General features: G+C 41.6%; 1 protein-coding gene across 1 annotated transcript in view; it reads left to right on the forward strand.

The window, feature by feature from the left end:
- LOC122540084 (mucin5.7) overlaps window positions 1-19,929 on the forward strand; it is an 86,578-nt gene that overhangs the window by 1,789 nt on the left and 64,860 nt on the right. Inside the window, exons 4-8 of the mRNA XM_087980180.1 lie at window positions 213-387; window positions 476-573; window positions 8,592-8,766; window positions 11,900-11,997; window positions 15,866-15,961. Of these exons, the coding sequence (XP_087836306.1) occupies window positions 213-387; window positions 476-573; window positions 8,592-8,766; window positions 11,900-11,997; window positions 15,866-15,961 (642 nt within the window). The remainder of the gene's footprint in view (window positions 1-212; window positions 388-475; window positions 574-8,591; window positions 8,767-11,899; window positions 11,998-15,865; window positions 15,962-19,929) is intronic.

Here is a 19,929-nt window from a genome sequence, read left to right on the forward strand (position 1 = left end):
TCTACAAGTGTAGAGCACTGTGTATTTGGGACAGCATCATCCAGCGATAGAAGCCAACATTCAGAGGGTTAATCAGGATTATGCCATTAAAATATAAAAGCAAAGTATTGTTAACTTTATTCTGTTTCTCTTCTGCACCCATTGAACCAAACCCTTTAGTGCCACTTTTAAAAATATTGCTCATTATGTTTTTTGTTTCTTGCACTAATCAGGCAACTGCAAAACCCCGTGGTTTGACCGTGATAACCCATCAGGCAAAGGCGATTATGAAGATCTTATGAACCTCCGAAAGCAACATTCTGACCAGATATGCAGTAATCCAAGTGCCTGTGAAGTAGAGACAGTATCAGGCGTTCCAACCTCAGAAACTGGAGACAACATCCCTGAGTAAATAGTGATTCCTCTCATCTCTGTCTCAATTTTAAAGACTAATAATTGTTCTGGCAAACACATCATTACACCATCTCATTTACAGGTGCAGTATTTTTACTGGATTTACCTGTGTAAATGAAGACCAAAAAGATGGGAGCTGTGAAGATTACAAAGTCCGATTTATCTGTCCTGAATCTTATTGTAAGTATTCATCATTGTAAATTATACCTTAAGGGTAGTTAATTTGCACTTTGAAAACAACTACAAGGTTTGTGAAGGTTTGTAGCTCAGGTTGAGGTTTAGGGTGTAGGTTTGCTCGCTGAGCTGTAGGTTTGATATCCAGACGTTTCATTACCTGGCTAGGTAACATCATCAGTGGCGACCTCCAAGTGAAGCGAAGCTGTTGTCTCCTGCTTTCTATTTATACCTTTCTCCTGGATGGGGTTCCTGGGGTTTGTCATTTCCTGTTCGTTTTCTGAGGGGTTGATAGATGGCATTTAGATCTATGTGTTTGTTTATGGCATTGTGGTTGGAGCGCCAGGCCTCTAGGAATTCTCTGGCATGTCTTTGCTTAGCCTGTCTCAGGATAGATGTGTTGTCCCAGTCAAAATAGTGGTTTTTTTCATCCGTGTGTAGGGCTACGACGGAGAGAGGGTCGTGTATTTTTGTGGCTAGCTGGTGTTCATGTATCCTGGTGGCTAACTTTCTTCCTGTTTGTCCTACGTAGAGTTTGTGGCAGTCCTTGCATGGAATTTTGTAGACGACGTTGATTTTGTCCATGGGTTGTACTGGGTCTTTTAAGTTTGTTAGTTTTTGTTTGAGAGTGTTGATGGGTTTGTGTGCTACTAGGATTCCGAGGGGTCTTAGTAGTCTGGCTGTCATTTCTGAAACTTCTTTGATATATGGTGGTTAGGGTTTCTGGCTGTGTTTGGTCTGCTTGTCGTGGTGTGTTCTGAGGAATCTGCGGACTGTATTTTTTGAGTATCCGTTCTTCTTGAATACGTTGTATAGGTGGTTCTCTGTTTTCCGAAGTTCATCTGTGCTGCAGTGTGTGGTGGCTCGTTGGAATAGTGTTCTGATACAGCTTTGTTTGTGTGTGTTGGGATGGTTGCTGGTGTAGTTAAGTATTTGGTCAGTATTTGTCGGTTTTCTGTATACGCAGGTTCTCCGTTGCCCTTTCTTTCTACTGTGACATCCAGGAATGCGAGCTTGTTGTTGGTTTCTTCCTCCTTGGTGAACTTTATGCCTGTGAGGGTGTTGTTGATGATGTTAAATGTCTCTTCTATCTTGTTTCGTTTTGTGATGACAAAGGTGTCATCTACGTAGGGGACCCAGATTTTTGATTTGATGGTTGGTAGGGCTGTTTGTTCTAGTATTTGCACTACTGCTTCTGCTATGAATCCTGATAGCGGAGATCCCATGGGTGTGCCGTTGGTTTGTTTGTAGACTATGTTGTTGAAAGTGAAGTGGGTGGTGAGGCTTCATAATGTTTCCACTAGCTCCATGATCTTTTCGTTGGTAATGTGATTGATGGTGGTTGGGGTGTGTGTGATGGTCTCTTCTAAAAGTGTGGTAAATGTTTCCTTTGCCAGGTCGATGTTGATGGAGGTGAACAGTGCTGTTACGTCGAATGAGATCATTGCTTCATCTTCCTCTATTTTGGTGTTTTTGATGATTTTGAGGAATTCCTGGGTGGAGTGGATGGAGTGCTGTGACTCTTCTACTAGGTATTTCAGTCTTGTGTGTCGTTCTTTGGCCAGTCTGTAAGTTGGTGTTCCGGGTAGTGAGACTATAGGTCTGAGGGGGGCTCCTGGTTTATAGATTTTTGGTAGTCTGTAGAATCGTGGGGTGTTGGTCCCGTCAGGTTTCATTTTCTGGAATTCCGTCTTGTTTAATTGTCCGGAATTGTGTAATTTTTTTAGGAGATATGTAATTTTGACTCCTAGTTGTGGGGTCGGGTCTAGCGCCACCTGTTGGTAGGTGTTGGTGTCTGCGAGTAGTGCATTGTCTTTCTCGATGTAGTCCCTTCTGTTCAGGATGACAGTGAGCTGACCTTTGTCTGCAGGTAATATAACGATGTTTTTGTCTTTTTTGAGGTTTTCTAGGGCTTTCTTTTCTTGTGTGTTCAGTTTGTTTCCTTCCCTCTTTCGGCTCAGAGTAGGTGCAACTGTCTGTCTGATCGTTTGTTGTGTTTCTTCCATGAGATTGTCCTCCTTCAATGTGGTTTCTAATGCCAGTAGGAAATCCTTCTTGTCAGTGTCTCAGTAATTGAAATGTAATCCTTTTACTAGTACCGCTTTTTCTGTATCTGACAGGGTCCGGTCTGATAAGTTCTTTATCAGTGCCCCTGTGTTATCGGTTTTGTCTTTTTTTTGAGTTTGTCAAGTTTTTCTTCAGGTCCCGATTTTTCTTTATCTGTGTTTGTCGTTGCTTGGTGTTTATGGCTCGTTCTACCGCGTCTGTCCTACTGTACAACTACTGTACAGCCGGTGCTATAGTTTTTTGTGTTTAAGAAGATGAATGTCAGTACAAGTTAGAACAAAACAGTGCTATTGAACTTTTGCATATTGAAAATCTATAAGGTATAAAGTATATTGAATACTTGCTGACTATCACCCAGTAATAGGAATGCAACACAAGGTAATGTCATTGTAAATAGTAGAGAACACAGGACAAACATTTTTATTCAATGATGACAGCTGACTTGCTGCCAAAGTTATCATTAACCAATGTTAGCCTTGTGAGCATTTAGAACTGATTCCATTTAAATGCAGTTTCAATTACAAGCAGATGTCTGGGTAGCATACAATGTTATTTCTACTCCAAAACTGGCATAAACTCCTGGATCAGCAGATATCTTGCAGGCTTGTTGTGGAGTTCCCTTGGGGCTAGTCTTGGGACCCTTGCTTATCCTGATGTGTATTTATGATCTAGGTTTTGGTGTCCGGGGATGATTTCAAAGTTTGTGGAAGATACAAAACTTAGAAATATTGAAAGGAGAACTGTGTAGAAATCCATGACTAAAGTAAAGTCATCAGATAGGCGGAAGATAAAGTTCAATGAGAAATGTGACATGTTTCATTTTGGTTGGAAGAACATGGACGGATAATATAAACATTGGGGTCAATTCTTTAGGGACTGAGGACAGAGGAACCTGGGTACATATTTGCATTGATCATTGAAGGTTCAGAGAACAGCTAATAAAGCATACAACATGTTGTGCTTTATTAAGAGGGGCACAGAGCAAGAGGTGGTGCTAAGCTTGTTAAAGTTTGTTTGGAGTATTGTTTGCATTTCTGGCACTACATTATAGGAAGTTTGTGAACACAATGGGGAAAGTGCAGAATAGGTTGACAGAATGGTTCCAGGGATGAGGAATTTCAGTTATGAGGATAGAATGGTGAGGGTAGGACCCCTTGCAGAGAATAAGGCTGAGAGGAGATCAGGTACACGTTTTCAAAGTTTTGAGTTTTTAGATGGAAAGAAACTGTTCCAGCTCATAAAAGATCAAGAACAAGAGGTCACTGATTCAAGGTGATTTGCAAATGCAGTATGAGAAAGAACCTTTTCACACAAAAAACAGGTCTGGAGTGCACTGTCTGGTGGAAGCATGTTTATTTGAGGCATTCAAGAGGGCATTAGAAGGTTATTTAGATAGAAACAATGTGCAAACATATCTAGAAGTGACTAATAATACCTATTTGGAGAGCACGTGCAGACAATGTGCTGAGTGTCTCCTTCTCCACTTCCTCATTCCTCTTATACTGTGACTGTGCTGACACAGTTAAATTCAAAAACACAGAAGGTGCAATCAGCTGCAGTTTCATGAGGTGGACTGTTGTAGATCCTATAGAATACTACTGAGTACAGAATTAGTATGGATGAAAGGTCACTGGATGAGAAACATTGACTCTGTTTCCTCTGCTTGGATGTTGCCAGACCTGCTGAGTTTCCCCAGCAATTTTTGTTTTTGTTACAGAATCATTGCTGCTAACTTAGCTGGAGAAATGTTGCAGGAAAGAGGGCTTAAGATTCCTGGGCATTGCAGTAATTTCTGGGAGAAATGTCACCTGTAAAAGCTGGGCAATTCTCATCATAACACTATCATGGTGGGAAGCATTCAGAGGAGTGGTCCTGCAGGGTTTAAACTGGCTTGGGAACTGGGGGTAAGGGGCAAGGTTTAGGAATCTGAGAGAAAAATAGATTGGAGGGAATAAATAAATAAATATGGGAGGCAAAGAAAACAAAGGCTAAAAATAGAAAACGGAGTTTTTTCGTAACTTCTGGAATGAACTTCAGCACAAGAAGTCTAGTGAACTAGACTGATGAGCGAAGGGTAGACACTTAGAAGAAATTAGATACTTAGTATGGAAACAGGCCCTTCGGCCCAACAAGTCCACACCGACCCGCCAAAGCGCAACCCACCCAGGCCCATTCCCCTACATTTACCCCTTCACCTAACACTATGGGCAATTTAACGTGGCCAATCCACCTAACCTGCACATTTTTGGATTGTGGGAGGAAAACGGAGCACCGAGAGGAAACCCACGCAGTCATGGGGAGAATGTACAAACTCCACACAGAGAGTTGCTTGAGGCGGAAATTCAACCTGGGTCTTTGGCGCTGTGAGGCAGCAGTGCTAACCACTGAGCCACTGTGCCGCCCATAATAGATGTTACAACTATTACAGCAACATGGCTTTACGAAGAGATTGAATAACAGCTCAGTATTTCTGATGTACAACAGAGCCTTAAAAAGTTGAAATAAGATGGAATAGCAAATATATAACAAATTTCTAGTTGACATAATACCTATTATGCTTGCTTGACTGAGAACACACTTGGAGAAAGTGAGGACTGCAGATGCTGGAGATCAGAGCTTAAAAATGTGTTGCTGGAAAAGTGCAGCATCAAAGGAGCAGGAGAATCGATGTTTCGGGCATAAGCCCTTCTTCAGGAATGAGGAGGGTGTGCCAAGCAGGCTAAGATAAAAGGTAGGGAGGAGGGACTTGGGGGAGGGGCGTTGGGAATACGATAGGTGGAAGGAGGTTAAGGTGAGGGTGATAGGCCAGAGATGGGGTGGGGACAGAGCCATCAGGAAGAAGATTGCAGGTCGAGAACGCGGTGCTGAGTCTGAGGGTTGGGACTGAGAAAAGGTGGGGGGAAGGGAAATGAAAAAGCTGGAGAAATCTACATTCATCCCTTGTGGTTGGAGGGTTCCTAGATGGAAGATGAGTCGCTCTTCCTCCAGGCGTCGTGTTGCCATGGTCTGGCGATGGAGGAGGCCAAGGACCTGCATGTCCTTGGCGGAGTGGGAGGGGGAGTTAAAGTGTTCAGCCACGGGGCGGTTGGGTTGGTTGGTCCGGGTGTCCCAGAGGTGTTCTCTGAAATGTTCCGCAAGTAGGCGGCCTGTCTCCCCAATGTATAGGAGGCCACATCGGGTGCAGCGGATGCAGTAAATGGTGTGTGTGGAGGTGCAGGTGAATTTCTGACGGATATGGAAGGATCCCTTGGGCCCTTGGAGGGAAGTGAGGGGGGAGGTGTGGGCGCAAGTTTTGCATTTCTTGCGCTTGCAGGGGAAGGTGCCGTAAGTGGAGGTTGGGTTGGTGGGGGGGTGTGGATCTGATGAGGGAGTCATGGAGGGAGTGGTCTTTCCGGACCGCTGATAGGGGTGGGAGGGAAATATATCCTTGGTGGTGGGGTCTGTTTGGAGGTGGCGGAAATGACGAAGGATGAAACGATGTATCTGGAGGTTGGTGGGGTGGTAGGTGAGGACCAGTGGGGTTCTGTCCTGGTGGCGATTGGAGGGGCGGGGTTCAAAGGTGGATTTTGAGGTGCTCTCAAAAGTAGCATGATTTTGAACAGGACTTGGGCTCATATTGCTGAATATGTCAAAAAATATCAATACCTGGTGAATGAAACAATAATGAATGATATTCACAGTATAAATCACAGAATGTTAGTATGCAGCAAGTAAAGCTAATAGAATGTTATAATTTGTTGCAAGGTGAGTTGAGTACAAAAGTACAAGGCACTGGTGAGACTACATTTGAAATTTTGTGGACAGTATTGGTCACCTTCTTTAAAGAAGGATGTAAGTGCATTGCAAGCTGTTCAGAGAAAGTGACAAGACTAATACCTGGTGATCTTATGAGGAAAGGTTATACAGGCTAGGCTTGTACCCACTGGGATTTAGAAAAGTAAGAGGTGACTCGATCGAGACTCTGAGGGGTCGACAGGTTAGATATACAGAGGTTGCTTCCTCTTATTGTACAACTCTTTTAAGCAGGGTTCACTGCTTAAAAATCAGGCATCACCTATTTAAAACAGAGATCAGTCAAACCATTTTTTCTCAGAGTCTTGAGTTTTTGAACTCTCTTCCTGAAAAAGTAATGTACGTGCCTGAGTTGACATAAGGGATACATGCTATGAGTTTGGGGACATTAAGAGGTGACGTGCTAAAGGTTAAGGGGTGAGGTAGTGAGGGTGAGAACTAGACATTCTAAAGTAAAAATAAATGACTAGGATAACATCCCAGAGAATTGAGGTGATAATTGTAAATAACTTTCTTGGAACTCTGATCTCCTCCCAGAATCACCAAGCCCAGCTCCACCCTGCACCCTGAACCTGGAACAAAAATTGTCTTGGCCGAGCACTTCTTTCCAAGGCAGGTCTGCTGTATCAGGAAATATTTTTACTTAAGATTCCCTGCTTAGTAAAGAATGTACGACACTATTTATTCAACATTGCCACATTCCTGTCACCCATTTTAGTCTCACTTCTGCTGAAAGGCACTAAGTTGAACGAGATTGATTAGCCTCAACATTTTTTAGCAACTAGAATTTCAGAGGTTTACAAAAAAAAACTGCAGCGCAGAAACATACCTTTAGACTCAACTTAATTTTGGTATCATACTTGTACATTTTTTTTTAAAATAGTTCTCTTGTATGTTCAATATCTGCTTTGTAAAACAAAAACCCAAAATATGCCCTCAGTATTCTAAACATGTCTCTCATCAACTGTCTTTGTTTGCAGTTCTTTTTTGTTGAAGTATTGTTACTTTTATTAACTTAGTTCAATAAGCTGAACTCTCTTTACAACTGTACCCTCCTTAAGCTCTTAGTTTCCAAAGAGTAGATGCCCTCCTTATTTCTCCTATCAAAACTAAAACCTTTTTTTCCAATATTTCCATTTGTCTGCCATCTACACACATATTTTACAGACTTGTTATCATGTCTGATTTTTGATCAGTATTAAACATACATCTAATTTTATGAACATTCACAATGTTGAAAGAGACATCTCTGGGATATTATCCTAGTCATTTATTTTTACTTTAGAATGTCTAGTTCTAGGCGGAACCCTCCAACCACAAGGGATGAACTCAGATTTCTCGAGCTTCCTCATTTCCCCTCCCCCCACCTTGTCTCAGTCCAAACCCTCGAACTCAGCACCACCTTCCTAACTTGCAATCTTCTTCCTGACCTCTCTGCCCCCACCCCCACTCCGTCCTATCACCCTCACCTTAACCTCCTTCCACCTATCGCATTTCCAACGCCCCTCCCCCAAGTCCCTCCTCCCTACCTTTTATCTTAGCCTGCTTGGCACACCTTCCTCATTCCATGCCCGAAACGTCGATTCTCCTGCTCCTTGGATGCTGCCTGACCTGCTGCACTTTTCCAGCAACACATTTTCAGCTCTGATCTCCAGCATCTGCGGTCCTCACTTTCTCCTATTGGAGATGTTAGAAAACTGAAATAAAAGTGGAAAACTCTGGAGACATGCAACAGGTTAGGCAGCATCTATGGAGAGAGAAATCAAGTTAACATTTTGACTCCAATATGAAACTTCTTTGGTACTCTTGTAATCCATGTCCATATTAATAAAACCTAAGATACTATACCCTTCATTAATTGCTTTCTCAACCTATCCTATCTCCTTCATTGATTAATGCACATACACACCCAGCACTGACTACCCCTTTAGAATCAGACTGAGCATGCATGTTGGATGACTTGCTTATCAATTCAGTCCTCTCCCATCTTAAATGTTTTGGTATTCCTATTGATCTCTTTTTCTAAAGTCTGCCTGCCTCTTGATAAAAATTAAAACAAATAAATTTTAAGTATTGCAAGCAATTTTTGTTTTGCATCGATGGAACTTCAATTCTGTCATTAAAAGTATTGCTCACAGTATCTTTTTATTTGTTGCACAAATCAGGCAACTGCAAAACCCAGTGGTTTGATCGTGATAATCCGTCAGGAAATGGAGACTATGAAGATCTTGTGAATCTGCGAAATGAGAATCCTGATCAGATCTGCAGCAACCCATTTGCATGTGAAGTGGAGACAGTATCAGGAGTTCCAGCCTCTGAAACCGGAGACAACATCCCTGAGTAAATATTGATTGTTACCATCTTATTCCTCCACACTACCAATCTGAACCATTTCCCTGCCTCTGATAAGTCACACAAGTAGACCAGTGCCCAACATTTGTGGATCAGAAATATTCTCTGATCAATATTGTAAAGTATTAACCCAATGGCTTCAGAGCTAATCACAAATTACATTCCTGAGCCACTCAGGATAAAACTGAAACAGTCTCTTTCTAGGTGAGGGCAGGCTTTTAGTGTTGAGAAAAGTGTCAGCCATGATTGAATAGCAGAGTAGACTCCATGGGCCAAATGGCCTAAGTCTGTTTTTGTATCTTACAGTCTTATGGAGTTCTACTTGATCATAAGATGTATTTCAAACTTCAAATCCTCTCATTCACTAAGACTGTCTATTTCCATTTAATTCACCCGTTGGTGAAACCCTTGACTGTGCTTCTGTCCCCCCTCCGATTTGACTTTCTGTGCTCTCCTGGGCACGTTCCAACCGTCTACCCTCTGTAAAATGAAGTTGTTTGGCACCTGTCCTGAAAATGCTTCAAATTTTAAATTCCTATCCCTGTTTTTAATTTCTTCAGTGGTTTTCCCTTTATCTCTGCATCCATGACAGACTTGAGACATAAGAACCAGGAGCAGGAGGAGACAGTTCAGCCCCTCAAGCTTGCTCTGCCATTCAGTATGATCACAGTTGATCTCATCGATATTTTCTTACCAACTCCCCATACCTTTCAACAAGTTAGTAATTAAAAATCTGTTTACCTCCTCCTTAAATTGACTCCTTTCCTCCTGCATCCAGTCCACTTGGGTGTGGTCAATTCCATAGATTTCATGAGAGAAGTAATTTTTCATTTCTTTTTAAAATCTGCTACCCATTATCCTAAAGCTACAACCTCTTATTCTATACTGCCTCATAAGAGCATCCTCTTTATGCCAGCTTTATCAGTTGCCTTTATCATCTTGTATACCTTAATTAGATTTCCTCTTATTCTTTTAAACTCTGGAGAAAATAGACCTAAATTACTCTATCTGTCTTCGTAGACAAATCCCTCACCTCTGGAATCAAGTAGGTGATGTCCTCTGAACTGCCTCCAAAGCAACTGCATCCCTTTTCAAGAAAGGGGACCAAGACTGTATGCAGTACTTGTGGTGTCGTCTCACTGTTGTCTTGCACAGTTGCACCAACACTTCTGTAACTTTACACTCTTCTCCTTTAGCAATAGATTCCAGAATTCCATTTGCCTCCCCTTTTACCCGCTGTACCTGCATATGCATTTTTCATGATTGATGCACAAGGACACCCAGAAAACTCCAAACCAAAACACTCTGAAGTTTTTTACCATTTACTTAATAAGTTGCCTTTCTTCTAAATGAAAAGGATAACTTGACACTTATTCACCTGCCAAATTCGGTCCATTCACCTGACCTATCCATGTTCCATTATAAATGTATTATTTCTTCATTGCATCTTAATAATGCACCTATTTTAATGTCATCTGCAAATCTAGCAATAGTACCTGCTATCCCTACATTTAAGTCATTAATATAAATTGTGGCACCCCACTAATTACATCTTGACAACCCAAAAAAGACCTATTTATCCTGACTCTCTGCTTTCTATTAATTATACATTTAGAGAAGCTTTTGCTATCCATTTTTATATTTTGCTCTAATTCTCTTTCTTAATTTACCTTTAGTGTTTTTATTACTTTTTATTTACTAACTCTTCAAAAGTTTCCCAATCTTCCAGCCTGCCACTGGCCTTTGTGAGATGGTGTACCTTAAGTTTTTGGCTTTATGCTATTTTTAACGTTGTTACTTAACCATAGAACATCCCCTTACAATCTTTCTTCCTCTCAGTTTTGGTCACCTTGCTGTAGGAAGGATGTCATTAAACTGGAAAGAGTGCAGAAGAAATTTACAAGGATGTTGCCAGGACTTAATGGACTGAGTTATAGGGAGAGGCTAAACAGGCTAGAACTTTTTTCTTAAGAGCATAGGAGACTGAGAGGGGTTCTTATAGAAGTACATAAGATCATGAGAGGTAAGGACAGGGTGAATGCAACTCAGTCTTTTCCCCAGGATTGGGCAATTGAGGACTAGAGGGCATCAGCTTAAAGGTAAGAAGTGAAAAAATAAAAGAGTACCTGAGGGGCAACTTTTTCTAGAGAGGATGGTACGCATATGGAATGAGCTGCCAGTGGAAGTGGTTGAGGCGGGTACATTAACAACATTTAAAAGGCATTTGGACAATACATGGATAGGAAAGGTTTAGAAGGATATGGGCTAATTTGAGGGAAATGAGATTGGTGTGAATGGACATTTTGGTCAGCATGGTCCAGTTTGAACCGATGGGCCTGTCTCCATGTTGTAGGACTGTTGTGGTTCTGTTCGCCGAGCTGGGAATTTGTGTTGCAGACATTTCGTCCCCTGTCGAGGTGACATCCTCAGTGCTTGGGAGCCTCCTGTGAAGCGCTTCTGTGATCTTTCCTCCAGCATTTGTAGTATTCGATTCTTTCGGCATTCATGCAGGAACCGGAATTGTTCGTATGTGGCGCTTAGGCGGTTGGCACAGGATTCTATGTAGGACTTATGACTTTATGGAATATATTTTAGTTGAGAGGAATTGACTATTTCCTTAAACATCTGCCACTGCCCTACTTTTGGGCCTTGTACGTATTAATTACCTTTGTTTAACTCCAAGCACTCGTGTAGGACTCCAGTTTCTCATGCTGCAACCGAATTTGAAATTCCCACATTTGAGATCATTAGTTAATCCCAAGTTCTGCTTTCTTCTAACTCTGGTCACCTGCATATCCCCCGATTGCCTGCCTCCATCAAGTGATTTGCCTTCAGTTGCCTAAGTTTATTCTGAACCTCTCTTTCTGTACAGTTTTCACTTTGAGATACTAGTGAAACCTACTTTTTTACTACCTGACTTATAACACCTTATTTGGTTAAGTATCAAAATTGGTTTAGTAAAGTGCCTAGGAAGCATATTGGACTCTTATCACTACATTACAAGAATATTATGATTGCAAATCATTGATGGTGTTGTTGTTATACTGTGTATTTACTTGGAAAAACAGAAGAATGATTTTGGTAACTACATTATCACATCATCTTGTTCTATCTGAAACAGGTGCAGCATTTCTTCTGGATTTGTTTGTGTGAATGCAGAGCAAGAAGATGGCAGCTGTGAAAATTACAGGATAAGATTTGTCTGCCCTGAAGCATTTTGTGAGTAGTGGGCATTATTATTTCCAAAGTGGCATACCTTTAGTTTACAAATAACCATGATTGAAGGGGGAAGCAGAAAATGACTGAAAGATTCCTGTTGAGACCAAGGATGTGGGGTAACAAATTGAGCAAGCTCATTATTTTGAATTTAGATTTCACATCCATAAGACCATAGATGTAGGAGCAGAATTATACCTTTAGTCTATTGAGTCTGCTTCACCATTTGATCATGGCTGACATGTTTCTCAACCTCATTCTCCTGCTGTCTCTCTATAACCCATAAGCCCCTTACTTATCAAAAACCTATCTACCTCTGTCTTAAATATACTCAATGACTTGGCCTCCAAATCCTTCTGTGGTAATGAGTTCCACAGATTCACCACCCTCTAGCTAAAGAAATTCCTCCTCATTTAATTCTAAAGAGTCATCCCTTACTCTGAGGCTGGACTTAGTCTTTCCTATGAGTGGAAGCTTCTTCTCCACGTCCACTCTATACAGGCCTCTCAGTATTCTTTAAGATTGAATCAGATCCCCCTTCACAGAATCAGTCATACAGTATGGAAATAAACCCCTCGGTCCAATTCATCGATGCCAACCAGGTTTCCTAAACTAACTAGTCCCATTTTCCTGCATTTGGCTCATAACTCTCTAAACGTTTCCTATTCGTGTATCTGTCCAAATGTTTTTGAAATGTTGTAATTGTACTCGCCTCTAACACTTCCTCTGGCAGTTCATTCCATATACACGCCACCCTCTGTGTGAAGAAGTTGCCCCTCAGATCCCTTTTAAACCGTTCCCTCCTAATCTTAAAGTTATGCCCACTAGTTTTGGACACCCCTACCCGCGGGAAAAGACCTTGGCTAGTCATCTTATCTATGATCCTCATGATTTTACAAATCTCTATAAAGTCACCCCTCAGCCTCCTGCACTTGAGGGCAAAATGTCCCAGCCTATCAAGCCTCTCCCTATAACTCAAATCCATCAGTCCTGGCAACATCTTTGTAAATCCTCTCCATACCCTTTCCAGTTTAATAGCATCAGTCTTCTAGCAAGGCAACCAGAATTGCACAGAGTACTCCAAAAGTGGCTTCACCAATATCTTGTACAGTCACAACATGACGTCCCAACTCCTATGTGAATGTTCCTTCACATCAATCTTATTTCCCTGAAATTGGCCCATATCCTTCTAAACCTTTCCTATGACTCCCAACTCAATGCTCTGACCAATAAAGGCAAACGTACCAAATGCCTTATTCACCACCTTGTCGACCTGTGATGCCACTTTCAAGGAACTATGTAGTTGTACCCCAGTCTCTCTGTTGGCCAACAGTCCGCAGGGTCCTACTATTCATTAGCTGTGTCCCTGGAGTACAGAACGAGTGTCCTCAACCACTCTCATATGACAAGTCCTTCATTCTCAGCATCATTTATGTAAAACTCCTGTGGACACCTTCCAATGCCAGCACATTCTTCCTTAGATACGGGACTCAAAACTGCTCACAATATTCCAAATGTGGTCTGACCAGAGCTTTAGAAGTACATTTCTGCTCTTGTATTCTAGCCTTTTCAAAAGGAATGCTAATGTTGCATTGTCTTCCTAACTGCCAACTGAACCTATGTGTTACCCTTTAAGAGAATCTTGAAATCAGAATTCCTTTCAGCTTCATAATTCCAAAGCCTTTCCCCATTTAAAAAACAGCCTGCACCTCTATTCTCCCTACCTTGCAATTTCCCATATTGTATTCCATCTGCCATTTCTTTGCCCACTCTCTTAGCCTGTCTGAGCTCTTCTGCAGCCTCCTCACATTTTCAAAATTGCCTGTACCTCTACCAGTCTGTGCATCATCTACAAACTTCTCAACAATGGCATCAGTTCCTTTTTTGAGATCATTAATGTATAACATTTATAATCGTGCTTCTAATCCTAACACGTAGAACGCCACTCGTCACCTACTGCCATCTTGAAAAAGACTCCTTTATCCCCACACTCTGCCTTCTGCCAGTCAGTTAATCCTCTATTCACGCTTGCTCATTAACACCATGGATTCTTATTTAGCAGCCTCCAGTGTTACACCTTGTCAACAGTCTTCTGGAAATCCAAATAGATCACATCCACTGGCTCTCCTTTATCTAACTTGCTCACTACTTTCTCAAAGAATTCTAACAGATTTGTCAAGACCTCCCCTTGCTAAAGTTGTGCTGTATCAGCCATATTTTACCATGTATTTCCAATCATTCCATAATCTCATCCTTTATACTGGATTTTAACATCTTACGACCTACTGAGGTCAGGCTAACCAGCCTGTAGTTTTGTGTCTGCTGCCTCCCTCCCAACTCGGGAGAGAAATATATTGACGATCTTTCAATGTCGTTGGGTCAAAAACCTGGAACTCCCTAGCAACACCGTGGGTTTCCCTTCATGACATAAATTGCAGTAGTTCAAGAAGACAACTCACCACCAACTTCTCTGGAGGCAGTTAGAGATGGGCAATAAATTTTGATCCAAGCAGTGACACCCACATCCTGTGAGTGAATCATAAAGTACATTCTGCTGATGCTTCATGCTGTCCAAAATAGACAGGTTGAACCCATGGCCTTTTCCCGCGTATGGAGTCGGGTATTACAAGGGGGCATAGCTTTAAATTAAGGGGGGGTAGATATAGGACTGAAGTTAGGGGTAGGTTCTTCACTCAGCGAGTCGTAAGTTCATGGAATGCCCTGCCAGTAGCAGTGGTGGACTCTCCCTCTTTATGGGCATTTAAGCGGGCATTGGATAGGTATATGGAAGATAGTGGGTTAGTATAGGTTAGGTGGGCTTGGATCGACGCAACATCGAGGGCCAAAGGGCCTGTACTGCGCTGTATTCTTCTATGTTCTATGTTCTAAAAAGTAACTTTGCAGGTTGTGAAAGGAGGGGGCGGGGGTGGAATTGGAAATCAGAAAGATGTCATCTTGTTCATGATCCTAACAGGGATGAGATGTAGTCAGGAAAAGTGATGCCAGAAACCTCTTTGAAAGGTGACAGGAGTTTTCTGCTCTTCCTATCCACATTTTGTATTGACAGATACTGTAGAGAAGAAATCTACCACTCCCTTTTACAGCAGAGTTTTCTTCCTCTTGAGAAAGGTGTGCATGATCCAATTAATTAGGAATGAATTACAAATGTGGCACCTGATTGAAATCAGGCTTCCAGAGTGGTAAATTGCTTCAACTCTGCAATTGGATGCTTGGATACTGCAATAGGAAGACAGTCAACGTATGCATGAAGTTCAGATCTGAATTTCCCCATCGGACACCTGTCTGTTGCAGTGAGGTTAATATTTAGACTCATTGTTCTATGGATAGTGCAATGGTGTTCCTGTGAAGTTCAAATCAAATAATTATTTTGGTTTGTCGTAAGAACGGAATGTTTAACTTGTTAGTTTCAAATCTCGGATAGATAATTTATTTGTTCAGAAAATGTAATAAGGCAAAAGGGCCAGAGGCAGGTATATTGAGTTAGGCCACTAATCAGCCGTGATCTCATTAAATGGTGGAACACACTCATGGGGCTAATTAGCCAATTCTTGTTGCAGTGTTTCTTATGAAGCATAGAGTGCCGGGAATGTAATGCTAAGAAGGACCTCCCTCCTCCTTAGGGGAGGGAGGAAAACAAACTAAACACTTGGCTTCAAGGACTTGTTATTTTAAACATTTTGTGGTCGGAGGTTAAAACCAAATATTATTCTGCCAAATTATTTATCAACTTGATTGTAAAGCAGAGTCCAAATATCAAACTTTTTCACAGTTAATTCTGCACTTTATAAATAAACTTTCATTAGCATCTTTTAAAGTATTATGACAGTTTTCTTTTTGTTGTATTTATCAGGCAACAACAACTGTAAGACCCAGTGGTTTGATCGGGATAATCCATCAGGCAATGGGGATTACGAAGATCTAGTAAATCTCCGAAAAGAACAACCTGGTAAGATCTGCACTAACCCGATTTCATGTGAAGTGGAGACAACATCAGGTGTTCCAGCTTCAAGCACTGGAGATAACATCCCTGAGTAAGTAGTGATTCCTTTCCTTGTACTTTGCGATTGTGTCTATGGGATGGCCAATATGTTCTCAGAGTGCTGGGTGCAGGAGCTACAGTAATGCAATGGGGAATCTTGGGAATAAGATTAGCTATGCATCACCACATCATTTCTGGGTTCCTCATGAGGAGGGATTGTGAGGTCTGTAATAGTCATTTTCATTTTTAGCATTGATAGGAATGTTCCCAGTATGCAGTTTGCTGAATGTTTGATTTTTACTGAACATTCACAACAGAAATAACTGGTAGAAGCAGTGCAGATGGTCAAAGGGTATGATGATTCTTGGCTGTGACTCTGAGGCCTGAAAGGGCACTCCAGGGAGATGCTGTTCCATATTTATAAGAGTGAGAAGGCCATCAATGAAATAAGGCAGGCATGCCCATAAGGTGAGCAGCAGAACAGGTACAGGGAGCAGCAGTGGACAGCTATACTGGCTGGAGCACTTTCTTAGTGTGACTATAGTACCTGTAAGGATGCTCCAGGGAGATGTTATTCTGTTGATAGAAAGGAGACCTCTTGCAGTTCAGTGAATGTTCCTGGATGATCTGAGGGTACAGTATCTGCTGCAAGCATGCAACCATTCATAGTTCAAACAGATGGGATTCAAGTTCGGAATACAAACCTGAATGCCTGCTCATTCGCCACCTTCACAATTCACACTGTCCACCACCAGTGCACAATAGCAGCAATATTCATCATCAATAAGATGCATTGCAACAATTCACTAAGGTTTCTTCAAAAATATCTTCCAAATGTGTGACTTCTACTCTGAGAAGGACGATAGCAGCACATACAGGCTGCCACCACCATTTTCAAGCCTCCCCTTCAAGCCATACGTTATCCTGTAGCACTGTTCCTTCATTGTTGCATAGTCAACGTTCTGGAATTCCCTCCCTAACAATATTGTGGGTAGCCCTACATGCAATAATAGCAGCAATTCCAGGGAATTAGGGATGAGAGAAAATGCTGGCCTACTTAGCAAAACCCAAATCCCGTAAACAAATTTTAAAATGGCTGTTAATTAGTACTGTTTTCTCACTTTGTTTTTTAAACACAAGTTGCAAAATCCATTTTGCTTGAGCAGTTACCATGCAGAAACACCTATCCTATCTGTATGTCCAGTCTTAGAGTTGTACAGCACAGAAACAGACGCTTCAGTCCAACTTAAAGCCAAGGACTGCAAGTGTTTCAAAAAGTTGGCTCGCCGCTACCAAGGGCAATCAGGAATGGATAATAAGTGATGACCCAGCCAGTGATAACTGCATCCTGTGAACATTTTTTAAAAATTGACAATGCACCTTCCCTTTTGGGGTTGCTCACATGGAGCCTAAAACACCGCAGTTAAATATGGGGAAGGTGATGGGTTGGAGTCAGGTTGAGACCAATTTCACTGTTATTAATCAATCTCCCTCCTAATCCTACTTCTAACCAACCAACTTTTTAAAAATTGCATGTCAGCCCGGTATTTTAAACGATGCGAATTGCTTTAATAGAAAATAATGTACCGTCCTCCCATTCTGTCACAAACAGATGCAATATTTCTTCTGGCTTTGTTTGTGTGAATAAAGAACAAGATGATGGGACATGTGAGGATTACAAGATACGATTTTTTTGTCCTGAATCTTTTTGTAAGTACTAAATGTTGTTAAAGACTAATTGTTGGATTATTACCTCCCATTTGGGAAACATTCACTTTATCAAAAGGTCAAACACAATTCGCTATTTATAAGAATTGGTTTACTAATTGTTACTGTATACTTTGAAATAATGATACGTAAACTAATGCCTGTGAATTCATTTTGTATTTTTACAACAATTGGATGGTTTAATTCTTTAACATTATTGTGTACCCAGAGAAAATGCCTCGTGGCATGTTATGTAACAGAACCAGTTCTGCTCTGTAGCTGAGAAGGTGAAACCCAAGGTGTTATGAAATGGGTGGTGTGATGAAGTTCCAAATAGTGAGTTAATTCATTCTGAAACCAAATGGTGAAGTAGGAGACTAGAGCCAATCTTTCACTCTATACTAGAGTTAATTACGGAATGTAACACTGTAAATGCCTGTCTCCTCTCTGATCAACATTTAAATCTCTTTATACATCTTTTTGAAAACAATAAACAAAGCCAGTCTTTATATGTGCTCAAGGCACACCATTGATCAATTCCCCCCACTTAACCTGAATAAGACAATAACAGATGAGTCAGTCATTTAGTAGGACATCATCCAAGACTGTTCAACTTCAAGGAACTTGTGAAAATTCTGAATTATGCTTAGTGAAACTCCTGTCCAATGATTAATATTGATGAGGGGAGGCAGTGGCATAATGTCACTGGATTAGCAATCCAGAACCTTAGACCATTGTTCGAGAGCATGACTTCAAATGCAGACAGTAACATTTGCATTGAATAAAAATCTGGAATAAAGATATGTAGTAACTGTTGTTTCTCATAAAAACCTATCTGGTTCACTAATAATTTTCAGGAAAGGAAATCTGCCATCCTTACTTGGTCTGTCTTACATGTGACTCTTGACCCACAACAATGATGTTGACTCTTAACTGCTGTCCTGACAATTAGAGAGAGGAAATAACTGCTGGTCTAGCCAGTGAGAATGGTTTCATGAACGAATAATGCCATTTTCCATGAAATAAGATTTACCTTCTATTCCATTACAGAGAATGGAGAACTGTACAGCACAAGAATGTGCCCTCCAGCCTACAATGTTATGCGGAACATGATGCCAAACTAAACTAATCCCATCTGCCTGCCCTTGGCCCATTCATATGCAAGGGTCGAAAGGTCTCTTAACTAGCCCTAAAATATCTGTCTCCACCACCACCACCTCTTGCAGCACGTTTCAGACTCCACCACTCTGTGTGTAAATAAAACTTGTCCCTCACATCTCCTTTGAACTTTCCCTCTCTCCTCTTAAATGAATGTCCCGTTAGACATTTCAATGCTGGGACAATTATTCTGACCATCACCGCTATCTATGCATCTCATAATTTTATAGCCTTCTATCAAGTCTCCTCTCAATTTTGCCATTCCAGACAAATCAACCTGAGTTTTTTTAGCTTCTCCTTTATAGCCTATACCCTCTAATCCAGGTAACACCCTGGTAAACCTCTTCTGCACCTTCACCAATTTTGACAGATGCACCGTGAAAGCATACCATCCAGATGCATAATGGCCTGGTACAGCGACTGCTCTGCTCAGCACTGTAGGATGTTTGTATGCTCAACAGAAGATTGTATGCTCAACCAAGACCAACACAGAAGCCGCCCTTCCATCCATGGTCTCTTGCTGGTGTGGAAAGGCTGCCAACATCATCAAAAACCCCTCCCAAGCTGGTAATGCAATCTCTTCTGTCAGGCAGACGTTGCAGAAGCTTGAACACATGCACCATGTTCAAGAACAGCTTCTTCCCTGCCCTTATTAAACTGATGAATGGACTCTCTAACATTAAGTAATGTTGTTTTTGTCAATGTGGATCTTGCTTCATGCACCTCCTGTGCAGTGTAGTCTGTATGCCTCATTATGTCGAAGCACCCTGCGATCTCTATGTCCTTACATGTAATGATCTGCCTGTACAGCCAGGAAATGAAGATTTTCACAGTACTTCGATACACATGACTACAATAAATCAAATCAAATAAATCCAAAGCGTCCACATCCGTGGGGGGCACGGTGGCACAGTGGTTAGCACTGCTGCCTCACAGCGCCAGAGACCCGGGTTCAATTCCCGACTCAGGCGACTGACTGTGTGGAGTTTGCACATTCTCCCCGTGTCTGCGTGGGTTTCCTCCAGGTGCTCCGGTTTCCTCCCACGGTCACAAAGATGTGCGGGTCAGGT

The sequence above is a fragment of the Chiloscyllium plagiosum genome, unplaced genomic scaffold (genome assembly GCF_037043375.1).
Source record: "Chiloscyllium plagiosum isolate Xiang-an unplaced genomic scaffold, Cpla_swu_hap1 HiC_scaffold_37, whole genome shotgun sequence".
In the NCBI taxonomy this organism is placed as follows: Eukaryota; Metazoa; Chordata; class Chondrichthyes; order Orectolobiformes; family Hemiscylliidae; genus Chiloscyllium; species Chiloscyllium plagiosum.